Source organism: Mesoplodon mirus (genome assembly GCF_964341445.2).
Source record: "Mesoplodon mirus genome assembly, chromosome: 6".
Taxonomy (NCBI): Eukaryota; Metazoa; Chordata; class Mammalia; order Artiodactyla; family Ziphiidae; genus Mesoplodon; species Mesoplodon mirus.
The window spans coordinates 74235120-74254830 of NC_138982.1; the positions used below are offsets into that span (position 1 = coordinate 74235120).

The 19711-nt window shown below is 50.2% G+C and overlaps 1 protein-coding gene across 1 annotated transcript in view; it reads left to right on the plus strand.

The window, feature by feature from the left end:
- Positions 1–7540: 7540 nt before the first annotated feature.
- The window catches only part of LOC309806873 (death-inducer obliterator 1-like), a gene marked incomplete at its 3' end in the record, with an annotated part of 30451 nt that continues 18280 nt past the window's right edge, over positions 7541–19711 (plus strand). The window contains 6 exon segments of the mRNA XM_082625887.1: positions 7541–7717; positions 9151–9548; positions 9552–9988; positions 10652–10973; positions 12909–13121; positions 13910–14123. Of these exon segments, the coding sequence (XP_082482013.1) occupies positions 9153–9548; positions 9552–9988; positions 10652–10973; positions 12909–13121; positions 13910–14123 (1582 nt within the window). The 5' untranslated portion in view covers positions 7541–7717; positions 9151–9152.

Below are 19711 nucleotides of genomic sequence, written 5' to 3' on the forward strand. Positions count from 1 at the left end.
TACCAAACGTCAGGTAGATAGCTAGTGGGAAGCAGCCGCATAGCACAGGGAGATCAGCTCGGTACTTTGTGACCGCCTGGAGGGGTGGGATAGGGAGGGTGGGAGGGAGACGCAAAAGGGAGGGGATTTGGAAACATATGTATATGTATAACTGATTAAATTTGTTATAAAGCAAAAAAATAAAAGAAATTAAAAAAAAAAAAAAAAAAAAAAAAAAAGGTCACCACTAATTTTGAGGGTAAGTTGTTCCGTGAAGTTAAATAGGTAATTGTACACATTTTAATAAGAATTTGTTGTAGCAGTGATTGTAAAGCCTACTTAGTAGGTGTGATTATCTTGTTTGTAATTTGTAAAGCAGATGTTTTTCTCTTGAGTGTCAAACTTAGGTGCTATGGTTTTGTTTTTCATATGCTGATAGAGACACTCTAGAGTATTTAATACACCTTTACAACAGGAAGGGAAATGAGGTTCTCCCCCAATGTAAAGAGAGCTGTACTGTGTTTGGGTTGCAAAGATAAGTTTATATAGAGAGAAAATTAGGATATAAAGAAAGGATATAAAATATGAAAGGATATAAAGAAAGCACAAACCCCAGAAATGGCACCATTTGGAAGCCCAGTTACAGCTGTGGATGTGTTTGTGAACTTGGTTGGGGCGGGGTGGGGGTAGGGGTCAAGATGTGCTGGGAACTGTTACCTGCTGGCTTCGCTCAAGGGTGTGGGGCTCTTTCCATGGCAGGGGCTGTGGAGTTCATCATCCTTTAATTACAGTCTTAAAGAATTGCATCATATGGCTGTTTCTGGGTTTTTCTCAAACTGGTCTCCTGGTGATGGACATTGGTTTGTGTCCCTTAATTTAAAAAAAAAAAAAGGCATGCTGGGAGCACCCTGATAAATGACACAGGTTATGGATCATGCACTGACTGGCACTTGACACGATGGAGTTTCACAGTTGTCCCCATTTCCCTGGGCAGCACACCTAGCTGTTAGGTTTGCAGTTGGGGTTGAAGGAAGGGACACCCTGGTGTGAAGCCTGCCTTCTTCCGTGGTGCTGCCCCTTGAGCCTCCCAGCCCCCTCTCTGCTTATCAGAGGACTTACCCTACTTGTTAGTGTGTGGGTGTGGTCATGCTGTGGTCAGCGGAGGAGGACACTGGGGGCTGCCTGGGTCCGGACTTGGCATGCTGAGCCGGCACAAGGAGTGGTCCCCCTGAAATGCCCCCCAGTGCCCCATGGAGACAGGGCTAGGTCAGTGCTAGCCATTGACTCTTTCGGTTTGTTAGATTGTAATTTAAACAGTATTTGTGTTTTTAGTAGTAAGGTGGCTTTCTTCTGCACTTTCGCGACCCGGGCAGTGGTGGCAGGAGTCGGAGAAGTTGCCTCAAGTTGAGCTCTGCGTGGATCTGTAAAATCCTGTTTTTATTTAATAACTGCTTTATTTAAGCTTGGACCTTCCCCACTGCCCCCCAAAGGTAGACATTGGCCTCTTCTAATCTCAGAGAAAGAAAGGAAGATTCCGGCTCAAGTATACAGTTGAATTCTTGACGTTTGCATTTCCACGGTCTCCAAGCATTACTTTTGCCCCTTGGCCTGTGGCATGAGATGCAGCTCCACTCATGAAGCACGTACTTGTGAGAAGCAGCAGGCCTTTGGTTTCTTCCTCCAGCCATTTTCTCTTTGGACTTGGGTGGCCGTCCCTCTGAATGCTGCCGTTTCATAACCGGTGGCTTCTCAGTCATCCGAGGAGAGGTGGGGAGGGTCTGGGAGAGCAGCCTCCTGGAGCGTCACTGTCACGGCCCTTCCGTCTCACTGGCCCATCAAGAGCAGCCCTTTGAAGTAGCCAGTAGTGTCAAGTCTGTGCCGTTGGCCATACTCAGACTGACCCCTTTACACCTAAAATTAACAAGGACCCCAGAGGGCTTTTGTTTATGTTGTGTCTATTGATATTCTCCATATTTGGCATTAAAAATGAGACATTTAAATATACTTAAAAATAATAACGTAAATAACACTTTATGGCAACTATGTTCCAAAAGAAAAACAATTTAATGGGGAAGGTAGTGTTGTCCTAGGGTTTTGCAGGCCTCCTGAACGTCTGGCTTAAGCGACAGTAGCCGGATTCTCTGGTCTCCTTCGTCCTATCTCTGTCATTTGGCTTCTGAGAAACCACCACGTCTGTGCCCTTAGTGTTGTGCAAATAGTTTGACCTTGGGGGGGCCCTCCTGAAAGGCCCGGGGGCCACACTTTGAGAACCTCTGCTGTAGGTCATGGTTAGAAATGCTCTTGTTGTTGAGAAATGGGAATTTCAAAAGGCAGTTGACTCTGAACTTTAACACCTGGGGAAATGGGTTACCTTTAAGAAGATAGGCAATGTTTTCAGGGGGCCCTCCACCACGTTCTCGCTTTTTGGGAAAAGCGTGGACTATCTGGCTAGTTTGTGGTCCCCAGTGAAGAGGGTTCAGTGCACACGTCCCCCTCAAAGTGGACCGGCGGGAACCAGAGCCCCAGAGTACAGCCGGGGTGCGCTGTGGGTGAGGAGGCCCCAGGGGTCTTTGGGCCTGAGGGAACGGTGGCATTTTGCCTTTACCGTAGGCTGTCCTCACCCACAGCCTCTCACCGGATCCTTACCAAGAGCTCTTGCCGCAGCGAGACACGGTGCACCGGGCCTGCACTGGGTGCTACGGGTGACACGGGGATCTGGCAGCAGTGCCCCCGTGGGTGCTGGAAGGGAGTAGCCAGCCCGGGTGCACTCGGGGCCCAGACAGACCACTGCGGACATGAAAGCGGTAGGGTGGGTGGTTAGGGGGGCGGAGCTGGAGGATCAGGGTCCCTAGGAAGCAACCCCTGAGGTGCCCAGCAGGGCTGACTGTCCTGGGGAGCGACTTACTGTGCCCAGGTCCCGTCTGTGACCCTCACCCCTCCCCCCTCACTGTCACACCCACTGTCTTGGTTGGGGAAGGAGAGGCGAGGCTCCCGTTTGGGGGCCCATCCCAGTGTTGTCCTGGGCATTTAGCCAGACCTGCCCCATCTTGCAGACTCGGTGAGGACAGGAGCCTGTGCAGTTCAGAGGGTCCCTAAGACCCTGGCGGGGGCCTTGTCTTATAAGCACCAACCCCCAGGGTGTAGGATTCAGAGAGTCCCTTGCCAGTGTTTGAAGCCATGTCTTCTTGTTCCTTGAGAGACAAGAGGGAGCTGCCTCAGTGCACTCGGGCTGCCATGGCAAGGACCACAGGCTGGGAGCTTTGATACAGTGGACTTGATTTCTTGCAGCTCTGAAGGCGGGAGGCCCGAGGTCAAGATGCCGGGGCAGTTGGGTCCCGGTGGCAGGGCCAGGTGGGCTCTGGGGCCTCTTTTCCAGGGCAGATATCCCATTCAGGTGGGCTCCGGGGGCACAAACGTGCAGACCACAGCAGGAGTCCATCCAAGGTAGCAAGCGGTTCCGTAGAGGACAGGGAAAGCCTCGTTTCCTCCACCTTAACCTTGCCGGATTCAGGTGGCTCTGCTGGTTGTTCCTGAAGCGCTTTTGGAGAGCTGCCCACCGAGGTCACAAGCCTGTGTTTTCACTAGGAAGTGGATAGAGAGAAACCAGAGTGCCCGCTGCCCGCCCGCCAAGGGGGAGCTGGGGTCCCGGCCTCACCAGAGCTTTGCCGAGGCACCAGTCGTGGCGAGCTTTTCAGCCACAAGGTTGACTTTTTGTCTGCACAGACCCGTGAAGCAAAAACATCTAAGAAATTTTGGACAGCAGGTGGTTCCTAGATTTCTCTCTGTAGTTACCGCTTGAGAAGCTTATCGTGCTGTGGGTCCTTTTGCTTCAGTGGAATTTGAATGACAGTGTTACTTGGCAAGCAGCAGACTTTGGATTGGCCACCTAAAGGACTGCAGTGCCACTAGGGCAGTCGAGTCAGGATGAGCGTGGGGTCGCTGAGAGGGACCGCTGCCAGGGCGGCAGGATGTCGCATGTCCTCTCAAATTCCTGGGCGTGGCCTCGTTAGTGACTGTCCCATTAATAAAAACGGAATTGTGAAACAGGCTTGTGAACTTGTGAAAGCTTGCTGTTTTCAGTACTTCATAGAACTTTCAGCACCTTCTCAATGCCTCCTCATCCCCAGCAAAGGATTCGTCATGAGACGGACGACTCTTAACGTGAAATATCAGTAACTGTGAACTTTGGCCCAGCCTGTTAGAACCATAAGTTGAGTTAGCAGAGTCCGAAATAATGAGGTTACGTTGTAGCATTGGATATAATTTGTGACCGAAATAATGAGGTTCTGTTGTAGCACTGGATATAATTTGTGACCCGCAGGTTAGAATTGTTTCAAAATTAAAAGTGTTAGCCTTGAATGTTGTTTCGAGGTGTGAGATTCGGAGGACCACCTTGTTTTGCCGCTGGGTGGGCAGGGCAGGTGCACGCTTGTGTGTTATGTTTTTGAGAAGCCGCAACTGTTTTCTCGTGTTTGTTGTGCTGTGAAAATAGGAGCTTCATTGTGGTTCTATATGACATTTTAAAGTATCTCAGAGAAATGAGTCTCCAGTCCATAGAACTAAGCATCTTCAGAGGGGTAAGATGCGGTTACTTACCTGTGGCGAGCTTTGTAGTAGTGGAGCCTTCAGATTTACGTGCTTGTAGAGTCGGGCAGCACCCACGTTGTTTGTTTGGGGAGCGTATTTTGGGTTTTGCTCGAAAGAAAATCACTTCTGGCAGCTTAACGTTTTCCAAGGGTTGTATAGTCTGAAGGGAAGACGAAGTGGGGCTTTAGAACAGTTTTGTGGAAGCAAATGTTTCCTCTCCTCGGACACTGGAGTGCGGATTCGTGTGAGTGCTTGGCGTGTATCCAGAATGTTCTTGAGCTACCGGAAATGGGGTGTTTTGAAACCCTTTGGAGGCGAAGAGCTCAGAAGCCCTGTCCAGGGTCACAGTCGGCCTCGTGAGCCAGCCCTGCCGGGTCGGCGTTTGCACTGCTGGCACAGAGGTTCCCGGTAGTGCCCCTGAGGGGCCAGAGGCGCCCGCAGCCAGGGGCCGCAGAGCAGTGCCGATGGACTGCATTTTTCAGGTGGTGTGTGTCAGGCGTTACCTCGAAGATGCACAGTGTGAGACTCGAGGAAATCAGCTGACTATATTTGTTACTGATGACAAAATTCCGGTGTTAAAGGAAAATTAGCATTTGGAAAAGCTTTTATCTGCCACCCTGAGCTTGATGGCTTCCCAGTAATGAAAGACATTTCAGGAGATGGGCGCTCACATTAAGAGATGCGTCTCACGTCGTCTAATGAAATGTGCCAGCGTGTGGACTCTGCATGTGTCCAACTGGCCACCGTGCACATAGGCAAAAGATGTTTTCAGAGTGCGTTACGACGCAGGAAGGTGCGGAGCATTCATGGCTGTGGTTGCAGATTCGTGTCACAAGTGGTTTTCATGGCACTGCGGCCCGTCGAGGTTTGATGTGGTATCAGGGAACATCCACAATTCTGAAAGCCTTTCTCAGGATTAATTTTGGACATACATATCCCACATGAGCAACCGCTCTTTGGGGTCCTCAGTTTTTAGGGGTATAAAGGGACCTTGACAGCAAAACGTTGGAGAGCTGCCTGGGAGGTGGTGGGCTGCTTCCTGCCCTTGGGTGGCCTGGGGGAACCTAAGGTTTCGTGTTGGTGTTCCTAGGTCTGCTTAGGAAGTGGAGCCGTTTTCAGCTGAGAGGACATTTGCACTTAGAAATGTAAAGATACAAAACTATCTCAGTGCATCATGTTCGCCTCCAGGTTTTCTTTTTCCCAGTTTCAGGGATGACCGCCCACCGTTCTTTTCCTCTGGGGAAAAGTTGTTACTAGTACGGTGTGACCACCGTTTGGTGACCTGCCGTTGTGTGTGGACCCACATTTTAAGTTGTGTTAGGAACAGAACACAATTCTTCTCTTTTAACTTTTGCCTTGATCATAGGGGTTTGTTTTTGTTTCGTGACGTGAAATTTTACCTTAGAATTTCTGGGAAGAAATTATGGAAGCGATCTTGCAAATGTAAAATCAAAAAAAAGAACCAAAACGAACCAGATGATCTAAAATGATATGATCTATTCTGAATAAAGTACTTCATTCCACTTAACAGAGATAGCTGGAGTTTCCTTTTCTGACGATTCAGAAGTCAAATCCAGAGGCATGGGTTTCTTCTTGGGTGGGTGGTTCAGATTAACACAAACCTTAAAAACTTGTAAATTCCTGAGACCATCGTACTTTCTTTGCTTTTATAAATGTTCACTGTTTTGAACAGTTTCTCCTGAGAAGTTTCTCATTTTGAGATGGGTTGACCATATGTGAGAGAGGTGGTGGCCGGCCATGGGGGGCCGGGGGTGACCAGAGTGAGATGGTCGCTATCTCTTTAAAAGGAGGTGGGACGGAATGTTTGCTCTGAGGTCACCCAAGGAGACCACAGTTACAGGGGAGGCAGTTGGTGTGAGGTGAGGAAGAGGTGAGTTGCGGGCAGGGAGTCCTGGGTCTAGAAAGCAAAATGTGTTAAAATGTTAACACTGCGGACTTACCTAGAAACAGAGACACATTTGTGGAGCAAACTAGGTTTCGTGATTGAATGAGGGCACAGGAGGAGAAACGTTCTTTAAATATGTCAATACACATAGATGAGCTGTACCCTGGTGATGTTCAATCATCATCACATTAGTCCTCTGAAATCTTCCTTAGATTTTTAACTAAAAGGCTGACATAGGTATAGTGTTCTAGGGCTTCCCTGGTGGCACAGTGGTTCAGAATCCGCCTGCCGAGGCAGGGGACACGAGTTTGATCCCTGGTCAGGGAACTTAAGATCCCACATGCAGCAGAGCAACTAAGCCCGTGTACGACAACTACTGAGCCTGTGCTCTAGAGCCCACGAGCCACAACTACTGAGCCCGCGTGCCACAACTACTGAAGCCATGCGCCTAGAGCCCGTGCTCCACAACAAGAGCAGCCACCGCAATGAGAAGCCCATGCACCACAATGAAGAGTAGCCCCCGCTCACTGCAACTAGAGAAAACCCACGCACAGCAACAGAGACCAACACAGCCAAAACTTAAATAAATAGATTTAAAAAGAAAAGAATTTCTAAATAATGACTTTCATGTGTAATTTTTTTGTTCATCTTTTCATGTTTTGTTCCTTTCTCTCTGTCTCTGGGTTTTTACTGACCTGGGTCCGTCTTAAAAGTACGATTGTAATTGGAAAGCAGCTGGTACCAATGATCAGTTTTGAAACCCTCCTTCCCACTGAGGCCTCTGCCCTCTGCCCACCAGCTTCCTCCCCACCAGTGCGCAAGCGGAGGCCTTTCCGGCCCCCTGCTTTCAGAGTGTAGTCAAAGTATCTTCCCTTCTTTAAAAGTCCTTAAGGAAGCAGGGGACTTTGTTTTGTGGATATTGTTTGTCGACTCGCCCAGTGTCTTTGTGGGTCATGTAATGTACATTCAAATAAGAGATTGTTTGGAAAGCTTCATGCCTTTTTTTTCTTAAACATGATTTTAGTTATAGTTGCTTTAAATCTTTAAGCGGTTTTGTTGTCTTCTTTTAGGAGCTTACTCCGTGGTGACTGTCTCGAGATAATCTGCATTGTAATCTGTGAATAGTGACCGGCAGCAGCAGGGTTTCGGGGCTTGGCGCTTCCCTTGGACCCCACAGTTGCATCGGCCAGGTTTTCATTGTTTCTGGGAAGTCGGAAGAAGCGCCCAAGCTTCCGTGTGGGGCAGGTAACGTGGCAATAGTGTTAAACGCCAGCAACACAATTTTAAGTTTTGATGTCATGTTTTCTATTTCAAAAGCGGCATTATATGTAAAGAAACTGATGTGACATTAGTATTTGTTTGCAATGGTTTAAGCTTTAGCCCAAGATTTCTTGAAGTGTGTCTAATTGTGTGTTAAGAATCTGCTTCAGAGCACTACTTCATTTTTACATGGGTGGTTTCTTTAGTGCATTTACGATGACGTTGTATGTTGTCTCTGGTGAGAACTGTGTTTTGTAGAGGAGAGTCCTTCCTGCAGAAAGACTTGGGTGACCAGGACAGTGGCGTGGTCCTTGGTGGCACAGGTGCTGATGTCACAGCTACTCCTGCAAGCTTCCAAGTGGCCTGGGAGAGTTTGGACCTAGGCCCAGGGTGGGGCAGTTGCAGACCTGGACATGGAAATGGGAGGTGACCATACTTAGTGGGAACCAAAAAGAGAGTTCAGTTACGTGTGATTTTTAATTTTGTATATTTTCTGTTTGAAGGTTTCCATTCTGTACTAGTCCTTCCCCTGGGATGGCTCATGGCATAAAACCTGAATCATCGTGAGCATTTAAATGTAATTGAAGCCTGCGCATCTTGAGAAAAAATTCTCAAAGTATATAATGCCTTTTTCAGGCTTTTTCATTTTAAACAGGAATGAAGTTTTCACAAACACAACCCTTTAAACAGTCTGTTAGAAAGAGGAGAGAAGAAATAGACACCACAGGTGCCGAGTGGCTCAGTATTTTCTCAGTATCCCGATCATCTGCTGCTGCAGACCCTGCATGCAGAGCTGGATGGGCCCATCTTGTGTCAACACAGTCGTGGCTCGGGAATCTGGGCAGGGCTCAGCGGGGGCTGGGTGTGGGTGTTCAGGGTCCGAATCCCCCATCTCCACGTGATCCCTCCAGCAGCGTGGTCAGACGTCTCACACGCAGCTCGGGGCTTCCAAGCACTAGGCCCAGAGCCAGCACGGTGTTTTGTCCACCGAGCTCTGCGGGCAGAGCCAGGTGGGCCCCGCGTCTCTGTGCGGGCGAGGCCGAGGCACCCGCCACCCTGTCCTGTCCTGGCAGCACTGCTGCTCGCTTCCTCTTTCCCCGCTACCTCTTGTCCAAATCCTCGTCCTCAGCAGTTGACAGATGCACAGATTTGGTTTGCTAGCTGTGTGTTTCTACTGAACATTAGCTCCGTAACTGTTACACTTTTCTTCAGAGATCACCTTGAATCCTCTCCGCGCACTTTAGGAAAAGCCTTCGGTTTTTGTAGGTGGAGAATTCTTGCGATTCACTGTGTCTGGGTTTCTTCCGTGCGGGCGGTGCCACTTCTCGTGCGCTCTCGTGGCTGGTGGGTGCCGGTCCTGGGCCTGGACCGCGGCCCTGGCTGACGCCTGGCGTGGTTTGGTTGCATTTCCCTGTTAGGTATGGACGAGGAGGATGACCCGAGTGGTGAGGACGCGCCCAAGGCCATCAAGCCCACCAGCAAAGTGTTCAGGAAGACGTGGAGGTTCCGGAGGAGCACCATCGGCAAGCGCGAGGGCGCCGGGGATGCGGAGGTGGATGCCCTGGAGCCGCTGCCCGGGCAGCAGCGGAGCCCGTGGCTGAGTCGCAGCGGAAGGCAGCCGAAGTGTACGGAGCGGGTGGAGGGGTTCCCGACCACAGTCTGGCGCCGGGGCCGGAGGGGCACCCACATGTCCCTAGAGGCCTCAGGGGAGCCGGCGTCCTGTCCAGTGACAGAAGCAGAGAGCACCTCCAAGGGGAGCGTGGAGAGCACCTCAGACGGGAATAGCGGTCCCAGGTCTGGCTCCACGGGTGCTAAGTAACGAACGGTCTCCTCGTCAAAGGCCAGAGGGCGTGGCGACGAGATTGACACCTCTGATAGCCACAGTGACAGTTTGACTTTGAAAGAACTCCAGAATGGCCTGCGGAGAAAGCGCGAGCAGGAGCCCACCGACAGGCCCCCAAAGGGCATCCAGAACCGCCTGAGGAAGAAGCATCGGGAGGAGGACCCGGTGGAGACCGTGGACGTTGAGGCAGGCGATGCGATGGAGGGTTCGCGGTCCGTCCCGCAGGAGCCGGAGGCCGACCTGGGGGCTGCATCAGAGGCGGTGAAAATGGACAGAGAGAGCCAGCTGGAAGGGAGGGCGGCCCCAGGGGGGAATGCAGAGGAACCCGGAGACGCAGTCCGACACAAGCCCGCATGTGAGGTGTACGACCCCAATGCCCTGTACTGCCTGTGCCGCCAGCCTCACAACAACAGGTGGGTCGTGGGGGGATGAAGTGGCTGCCCAGGCTTCCGGGGGGGAGTCCGAGGTGTGGAAAGTGCCAGAGAGGGTTTTCCATTCGTCTTAGTTTAGAGAGTCCCAGGGTGGCCTGAATGAGGGACTTGTTCTCTTGGGAAAGACGAGCAAGTCATTGTCAAAAAACAAAAACAAATATGGCATGGGTGGGCACTGCCAAGAGCCACACCCTCCACCGAGGTGGGGGCTGGCGTGGGACATTGGCTGCCTCGGTCCCAGCAGCCACGGACAGGGCGGCCTGGACCAGAGAGGATCTGCTGTCCCAGAGAGCTCGCTGGGTGACGCTGCTCCAGAGCGGCTGCGACTGGGCTGTGGTGTGGACGTTGGGGCAGCTCAGGGAGGGGGCGGGTAAAGGCATGGCTGCCCTCCTGTGGACAAGAACTGTGGTGTCCAGGGCAGAGTGCTCCCCTGAAAGAAAAGAGGAAGCAAATTTGATTGAATGTTAGTAAAATTGAGAGGGGCACGTGGATGCTCTTTATTCTGTTCCGTCCACGTGTCTGTAATATTTTTGTTTTTTTCATAATAGAATGTTGAAATTTGACTTGTGTTTAAAATTGAGTTGGTCTCTCACTTTCCATTCGTAATACTAATAATAATCTCCATTCCTTATTTTATCATTCCAGGTTTATGATTTGCTGTGACCGATGTGAAGAATGGTTTCATGGCGACTGTGTGGGCATTTCTGAGGCTCGAGGGAGGCTCTTGGAAAGGAACGGGCAGGATTACATCTGCCCAAACTGCACCATCCTGCAAGTGCAGGACGAGCCCAGCTCCGAGACCACAGGCACGCAGGACTCGAGGTCGAGACCTGCAGATGCCGACGGCATGGACTGTACAAGTATAGGAATCGTGGAGCAGAAATCGAATGAAGACCAAGGAATTAAGGTTAGAATTGAGAAAGCTGCCAACCCAAGTTGCAAGAAAAAACTCAAGATACTCCAGCCCGTAAGTACCTGTCTCCCAAGGTCAGCGGTAGAGGTGACTGTGGAGCCCTCAGCTGCCGTTGGCAGAAACATCAAGACAGAAGCGTTTGTTTCCTGAGATAAGTTAGCTCTTCCCAGGAGTGGCATTGGGCGCGGGGCTGGGCTCTGCGAGCTCCCAGGTCCATGCACCTGCTTAAGGCTGGCACGCCTGTCTATTCTTTCTCTATGTTTGTTAATCATATCTATCTCCTATGCTGTTATTACTGACTTAACATTTTCCATAAGTGGACTCACTTTTGTAAGTCTTCCCTTAAGTTTTCTCATGAATGGATCCGGAGTTTGAAGTACATATGTGAACAAACAAAATTATTTTTGAGTCACAGGGGCACGTGTGCACCTATAGTACCCGTCAGCGCCTTGAGAGAACCAGTGGTCTAGTCCCTTCCTCGCAGCAAGATGCCAAGGCCAGCGGTGGTGACCGCACGGGTCCCCAGGCTGACAAGACAGCTGCGGCTGGCACGCCCTCTGTTATGGTGTTCTCCCACTCACCAGTGCTTGTGCAGCTGTGTTTTCTCCTTTCCCAACTCTGTTCACTCGTGTCTCCTGCCCAAGGGCAGGATTTTTTGTCATGGATTCCGTGGATCTTGAGAGCTGTCTGAGGCTCTCATGATCGTCCTACTCAGAGCATGTTTTCACCCCAGGCCTTCCTTGAATTGGGGGCCCATGCCGCCCCCACAGCCCGTGCTCTAGCCAGTGTTGGGCATGCAGACGACCTTGCGGTGGCCGTGTCCTAGCTTCCCGCCGTCTCCCCCTTGCACTGAGGTAGCCTCGAGGGCTGGACCGTTTAAATTTTACCTGTCATGGGCGTATGAGGAGGCATCGAGTGGAAGTATGATGAGAACTGGTAAGGAAGAGAATGAATGGAAATGGAAGTCAGTAGGAAACGTCCTGTGATTGCTGATGTGTTTGAGACTACCCAGAAACTTAAGCATTTCTCTGAGTAAAACTTGGATTCTGTGGAGGAAAAACAATTAAGTGCATAATTTGAGATTTAAGATTTTGCTCCAGTACATTGGAGGGGTATGTTCATGTATGTTATTAGTCTCGACCACCAGAACATGCTCTAGTGATCATGGACAGCTGTGTTCAGCCCTTGTAGTGAACCAGGTTCCTACCGCACGGCAGGCAACCACAGACTTGTTCAGCAGCTTAAACAACACACATTTATTAGCTCCGAAATCCAGGCCTGGCTTAGCTGGGCCCCCTCTGCTCTGGGTCTTCCAAGACTGCCCTCCAGGTGTCTGTGGGGCCTGAGGTATCAGAGGCTCGGCTGGGGAAAGATCCACTTCCAAAAGCTCTGACTTGGTTTAGCATGAAAAATATATCCCGGGCAATTTTTGTGGCCTGATAATAGCAAAAAGTGATCTGTTGTTTCTGAGAGCCACGTTTAACTGGGTGTCCTGGGTGTCGTCTCCCAACCTTGCCCGCCGAGCCTAGGCATGGGTGCCCTCTCAGCAGAGGCAGCAGTGGAATCCTCTATCTTCTGGAGGCTCAGTTCCTCTTTGAAGGGTTTTCAGTTGATGAAGTTGGACCCTTTGGACTAACTCAGAATCCTCTCACTTGGGATCTTAATTCGTTGGTAAAATCCCTGCCCATTTGCCCGATAAGGGAACCTACTTGTGGTGTGAAACCCCATTGTGTTCAGAAGTGCGCAGCGTGAGCGCCGGGTCCGCTTAGGGTTCCGCCCTTCTTGCGTGGCTGAAGGGCAGGTAAGAACCCGAGGGCCTTCCTCAGGGGAGGTAGATTTGTGTGTTTTGAATAAACAAAGGTACATGTTTATTCATAGTTTTTTCATACATGATTAAAAGCAGTCATCTCGGTACCATAAATAGTTATGTTACAAAGTGCCATACCCACCTAGTGGGTGAGTACACTGAAGCCACGTCTGATCCTGCAGGTCCTAGAGGCGCCTGGTGCCGCCAGATGCGTTGGCCCCGGGTGCTCGAGCGTGGCGCAGCCCGACTCTGTCTACTGCAGCAGCGAGTGTATCCGGAAACACGCCGCGGCCACCATGCGCTTCCTGAGCGCAGGGAAAGAGGAGAAACCAAAACCTAAAGAGAAACCCAAGACAAAGCCAGAAAAAATCATTCTTCAGAAATGGAGCGTTCAGGTAAGTTGACTGAAACCAACCATTTGTGTAGTTCAAACCATGAGCGTCTGGAGGTTACAGGCTCGGTGGGTTGACTTGGAGAGTGTAGGGCACACAGGCCCGGACGGGATGCAGGCACCTTCACACTGCCCTCCGCCTTGCCCACCAGTGTTCTTGTCGAAATGACAAATAGGCACGTGTTCTCATGTTTTCCTTCTCCGCCTCCTGCCGAGGGATTAACTGATAGAAACGTGGGAACCGGCTGCTGCGTGGAATAGCTCTCCACCCACACGCCAGCCCCTCTGGGAGGAGAGTGGTCCCTGCTGGAGTCTGTGCGGGGAGTTGACACACAGTCAGCGGGGTGGCCAGTGGGTTCTGGGGGCACCGCACTGAGTGGTGGGGTACAGGGATGTCGTTTGTACGCCTGTCCTTTCTCCACGTGCTGTTGTGTCTGCAGCTCCTGCCTGTCCGTGCTGCTTGGGCGCGTTCTCACACGGGGCCCCGGTCTGCCGTGCTCTCCGCCTTGCTTCACTGCCTCACTCCACGGCCCCTCGGATATCCTGGCGGCCTAGCGCCTCATCAGGATGCTAGGTTGACGGGTTGTTGTGTCAGGGACCTTCTCATCGTTCGGATGTTGATGCGGGCCTGCTGGATGTGGGGGAGTAGCCAAGCCCTCTGCTGAGCAGATGCAGTGCATTGGGCTTAGGATGGTCCAGGAGCTGATTGAGTCGTGACCCTCACTGCAGAGTGAAATGCACAAAGGTTAATTTCTGACCTCGTTCATGATTGGGGCTTTACTGATTATCCAGGCAGGCATTAAAATCTCTTCTGTGCACAAGAGACCGGCTCCAGACAAGAAGGAGAACACAGCGAGGAAGGTGGCGGTGGTGCCTCCAAGGAGTGAGGTCCTCGCTAAGGAGCCACCCTGTGACAGCAGCACGCCGTCCTGGGCCAGCGACCACAATTACAATGCAGTAAAGCCAGAAAAGACTGCCGCCCCCTGGCCGCCACTGTTGTATAAATGTATGTATCACCCGGGGTGTGGGGAGCTCTGGACCCTTCCCGGTCTTTCTGGACGGCCGTGCACTCGGGCCTGTCCAGAGCTAGGAGTTCTAGCCGTGTTTTCTGCTGCACCTGCAGAGATCAAAGCCCTTGCCCAAGTCCAGGAGGTCTCCTGAGCCCCGCGTGCCCATCCTTAGTCTGTCGGGACTTCCTGTCCGTGTTTCCAAAAAGCTGTACCAGCCCCGTTGCTGAATGTCTCACCTCCGACGACTGATGTCTTTAATCGCTTTTCTTTATTATCAGGCTCTGGTAAGTATGTGTAGTATCTTCAGCAGAACCTGACAAGGCGGTGCGCTGCCCGGCACTCAGGGTCCGCCGTCATCCAGGTGTTCACCACTGCGCCGTCACCGCCGTGGGCTCTCCACGCGGGGGCCTTTCCACACAGTCTGCTCCCAGCACACGTGACCCTCACTTCTTTGTATATTGTGGGAGCCTATTACTATCAGCACAGTAGGGTTGTAGCTGATTTTCAACTGAAGCATGATTTGCAGGAGTTATATTATTCTTGACCGAACCGGAATTTTTTTTATGTCCAATTCACATACTACACACAACATAAACACACATGCCAGTCTTGAAGGCTGTTTACCCTGCTTCCCGTGCTTGAAAGTAAGTGAGCACAATGTCTCTCCACTCTGAGCAGCACCCAGACCAGGAGTCTTGGCGTGCACTGCTGGGTCATGCCACCCAGGCTTCAAGTTCAGACAGACCTTTGCAATCCCAGATGAGATCATGCAGCTTGAATCTTTTCTCTTTCTTCTTTTTCTCAGCTCATTCTCCAAAATTAAATTTTAGAAACTTAAATTGCTCTGGGGCACATCTTATTCTTATTTTTCTATGATTAAGGTCATTTTGTGTTTTTATTTATGCTATCTTTTATACTCTTGCAACTTTTTTAAAAAGCACAAGAGGTTAAATGGCCCTAAATTCCAGGATTATAGCCACGTGCTGCTTCCTCCTCTCAGCTGGCTGTTTAGGCCAGTGGCCTAAGGGAAGGCCTCATGGATGTAGTGTGGTTAGAAGACTGCATAACTAGATGCATTTTGAGAATGTAAATGACCCAAGACCTAAGAAATGGCGTTGCAAGTAAACTGCCAAGCAATACTGTGTGTGTATATGTCTATATACAGATTTATTTGTGTATTTATTTTTGGATTTTTGGAGTGAGTGGTTAAATATAGAATTAACCAGTTGCTCTATTAAAATGAGTCTCAATACACCTCAGGTTGTTTGAACCAAGAACTTCATGCTAACAACGTGTCGCAAACATCCATCAAGTTATAGCACCTCTACACCGTAGCGCCTCTACAGGGGTTACGAGTGGACCTAAATATAAGCATCGCCCAGCTGTGAATGGGTGGGGAGCCGTCATGTTGGAATCCTGGGCTGAATGTTCTCAGTCGGTTATAGGCCCGTGACAGAATGAAAGGGAAACCGAGGTGTAGCCACAAAACCCTGGGTGATTGATTTCAATTCAGTTGATTTCCATCTCTGTCGACCAGAATCGGGAGACTGCCCCCAGGCTCGGAGTGTGGAGTCAGATGTAGGGCGCACAGTGAGAAAGGAAAGCTGGCGGGGTTTGGGGGAGGGGTGGGTGCTTACTTATCCCCAGTTCTGACTTCCCGGTTTTTGAGGGAAGATTGGGGTGGAGGGGCGGGGAGCCCGGCCTCAAGGAGGTGGTGGCTCTGCTCACAGGCCGGGTTTCTCTTCCCTCTGCCCCACCCCCCTCCTCTGCACATCACCTTCTCACTGACCACCTTCCCAGCGCATTTTTTTAATTAGTTTCTGCTTTATAACAAAGCGTATCAGTTATACATATACGTCTGTTCCCATATCCCTTCCCTCTTGCGTCTCCCTGCCTCCCACCCTTCCTATCCCTCCCATCTAGGTGGTCACAGAGCACCGAGCTGATCTCCCTTTGCTATGTGGCTGCTTCCCACTAGCTATCTACCTTACGTTCGGTAGTGTATATGTGTCCATGCCTCTCTCTCGCCTTGTCACAGCTTACCCTTCCCCCTCCCCATATCCTCAAGTCCATTCTCAAGTAGGTCTGTGTCTTTATTCCTGTTTTACCCCTAGGTTCTTCATGACGTTTTCTTTTCTTAAACTCCATATATATGTGTTAGCATACGGTATTTGTCTTTCTCTTTCTGACTTACGTCACTCTGTATGACAGACTCTAGGTCCATCCACCTCATGACAAATAGCTCAATTTCATTTCTTTTTATAGCCGAGTAGTATTCCATTGTATATATGTGCCGCATCTTCTTTATCCATTCATTGGATGATGGACACTTAGGTTGTTTCCATCTCCGGGCTATTGTAGAGCTGCAATGAACATTTTGGTACGTGACTCCTTTTGAATTATGGTTTTCTCAGGGTATATGCCCAGTAGTGGGATTGCTGGGTCATCTGGTAGTTCTATTTGTAGTTTTTTAAGGAACCTCCATACTGTTCCCCATAGTGGCTGTACCAATTCACATTCCCACCAGCAGTGCAAGAGTGTTCCCTTTTCTCCACACCCTCTCCAGCATGTATTGTTTCTAGGTTTTTGGATGATGGCCATTCTGACTGGTGTGAGATGATATCTCATTGTAGTTTTGATTTGCATGTCTCTAATGAGTAAAGATGTTGAGCATCCTTTCATGTGTTTGTTGGCAGTCTGTATATCTTCTGTGGAGAAATGTCTATTTAGGTCTTCTGCCCATTTTTGGATTGGGTTGTTTGTTTTTTTGTTATTGAGCTGCATGAGCTGCTTATAAATTTTGGAGATGAATCCTTTGTCAGTTGCTTCATTTGCAAATATTTTCTCCCATTCTGAGGGTTGTGTTTTGGTCTTGTTTATGGTTTCCTTTGCTGTGCAAAAGCTTTGAAGTTTCATTAGGTCCCATGTGTTTATTTTTGTCTTTATTTCCATTTCTCTAGGAGGTGGGTCCAAAAGGATCTTGCTGTGATTTATGTCATAGAGTGTTCTGCCTATGTTTTCCTCTAAGAGTTTGATAGTTTCTGGCCTTACATTTAGGTCTTTAATCCATTTTGAGCTTATTTTTGTGTATGGTGTTAGGGAGTGATCTAATCTCATACTTTTACATGGACCTGTCCAGTTTTCCCAGCACCACTTACTGAAGACGCTGTCCTTTCTCCACTGTACATTCCTGCCTCCTTTATCAAAGATAAGGTGACCATATGTGCGTGGGTTTATCTCTGGGCTTTCTATCCTGTTCCATTGATCTATCTTTGTTTTTGTGCCAGTACCACACTGTCTTGATGACTGTAGCACATTTACGTCTCAGAAGTACGTGGATGGATAGCCACAGCTTGTAGCCTGCATAAGGGACATGCTGTTGAGCTAGTTGCTTCTGATCATTTTCTGTTATCCCAGAAATGTCATCTTCCCAAAAGATGATTGGGAGGAGTGTAAAAGGTCGAAGGTAAACACCCGACTTGAACCTCGGTGAGCAGCAGCTGTGCCTCTGCCTCTTCCCCAAACCATTACTTGACAGTGGCAGTGGCTGTGGACCTTCCACGGGTCCCCACACACAGGCACAATGGGAGGGGGCCCCCCGCACACACTCAGCAGAGCCCTGCATCCCCACCACGTCCCCACCCACCTCCCTAGCTGCAGAGCGTGATATGTTTCTGGGTGCAGGTGATGCCGGGACCGCTCTTCGGAGGGGGCGTTTCCCATGTTGCCCTGGACTCGGGTCAGGGCTTGGGTGGATCCTTAGGCAGCCAGTGTGCGGCCCCTGGAGGTGCTCTGCCCCCACCCCACTTCTCCCAGGCCATTGGCACTGGCCTTGGGTTGTGGGTTCAGGGCAGCCTTGCATGAGCATCGTGGGCAAGACCTTGCTACACAGAGGCTCTGACCTGCTTCTCTCGTGGCGCAGTCAGTAGATCCTAAGGTCCTCACAGTGATGGGATTAACACCCACTTGTTCTCTGATGAGTTTTTTAAATTGTTTTTCAGACTTTCTGAAAACAAAAACAGCGTAACTTAGGGAAACAGTTGCCATTGTATTTCCCCCCAGGTCCCTGTGTCTCGTAGTCCTCCTCATGGTTTCTCTTCATTTCCTCTTCATCGCCTCTCGTTAATGTCCAGGCACAGGCACGAAGAGGGCTGAAGATGTTCTTCTAAAGTGGCCCTGGTTGCTTAGGGTTTGGAAGTGGAATTGTGTTAGGCATAGGCACATGTTCCCATGTTTGGGGCTCCCTAAATGGCTCCGAGATGACTTGAAACTCTGGGGACCTGAATAAATTTTGACTAGAAAATCAGATTTCTGCAGTTCCATGTAGGTTTGAGAATTGAAGTGGGGACCCCTGGCAGAACCTGTGCACCCAGGTCCAGTGATGTGTTAGCATCCTGCCCTGACGTAAGTGTTGCCCCGTGGTCTCCGTGTGCCACACGTCCGGTTCCTGTGCTGTGGCGAAGTGGATCTGGGGGCGCGGGTTTCACAGGGATCGGTGGTGTGAGTTCCGGGAGCACGCTTCACAGGTAGTAAGAGAAGACAGGTCCCCATGGTGACATAGATGGGGGGCGCTGCCTGGACCAAGGGGTGTTTGGTAGGAATGGAACGGTGGGAGAGGCATGTTTTATCAGCTACACGAGCTGTTTTTCTCTGTCTCTTCCAGATCTGCAGTGGCAAAAAAATGTGGGTGGGGACAAAGCAGCCTTGTACATCTCACCAATTTCCTCCCCCCATTTGGAGAGAGAACCAAAACTTGTCCTGATAAGGATTTACCTTGACAGCTGTTTTTAATGTTATCCAAATACCTGGAATTTTCTTGATCATTGGCATTCTCTCGTATTTTTAAGTGTTTTACTTTTTACAGGTTTTTTTTTTTTTTAATAGCCAACTGTTCAGAAAATTAGTGCAGGGAAGGTTTTGCATGTACATGTACTTTTTCTGACAGAGTCCCTCAGATGTATCCTGGCTGCCCCCCTTAGTTCTTGTGCTTTAGCGGGGGGTCGGGGTAGAAGTTTCTAGCAGGATTGGTCCTGCTCACCTCACCTGCCCTTTGGCCTTCATGTGGCCTCTGGGGCTCTGCATCTCCTGTGGCACTGTTCACAGACGGTCCCGTGGCAGAGTCCCTTAGGTGGCATCGAGTCCCAAGGGATCTTTCTGAAGATGCAGCTGTAAACCCTCCCACACGGTGTAGGAGTCTCAGGTATACTTGAAGCTGTAAAGTAATGTTTTTGATTTTTTGCATGTTGCACCTCACCGTGCACGTAGTCATAGTCTTACCTTCTGAAAGTTAAAGAAGTAAACCTGGAAGATCGATAAGAAGGGTTTCCACTTTGATTTCTGTCAACGAAGGTCGGGGCGTTGCCATGCACCTGGGGGCGACAGCAAGACGAGCACAAAGGTAACGGCCGCTAAACCCGCCAGGGTCAGCAGGTGCCGCGGGCTCTGTGCCCCAGAGTCTTATCACGCCCTCGACCCCATCATGTTGCTTGAAGTAGCAGATGGCGCAGGCACAGATAACAGTTACAGTTGAACCTTGTCAAAGTGGTGACAGTGCCTGTTGGCGGGTTTTGGAGATGAGGGAAAG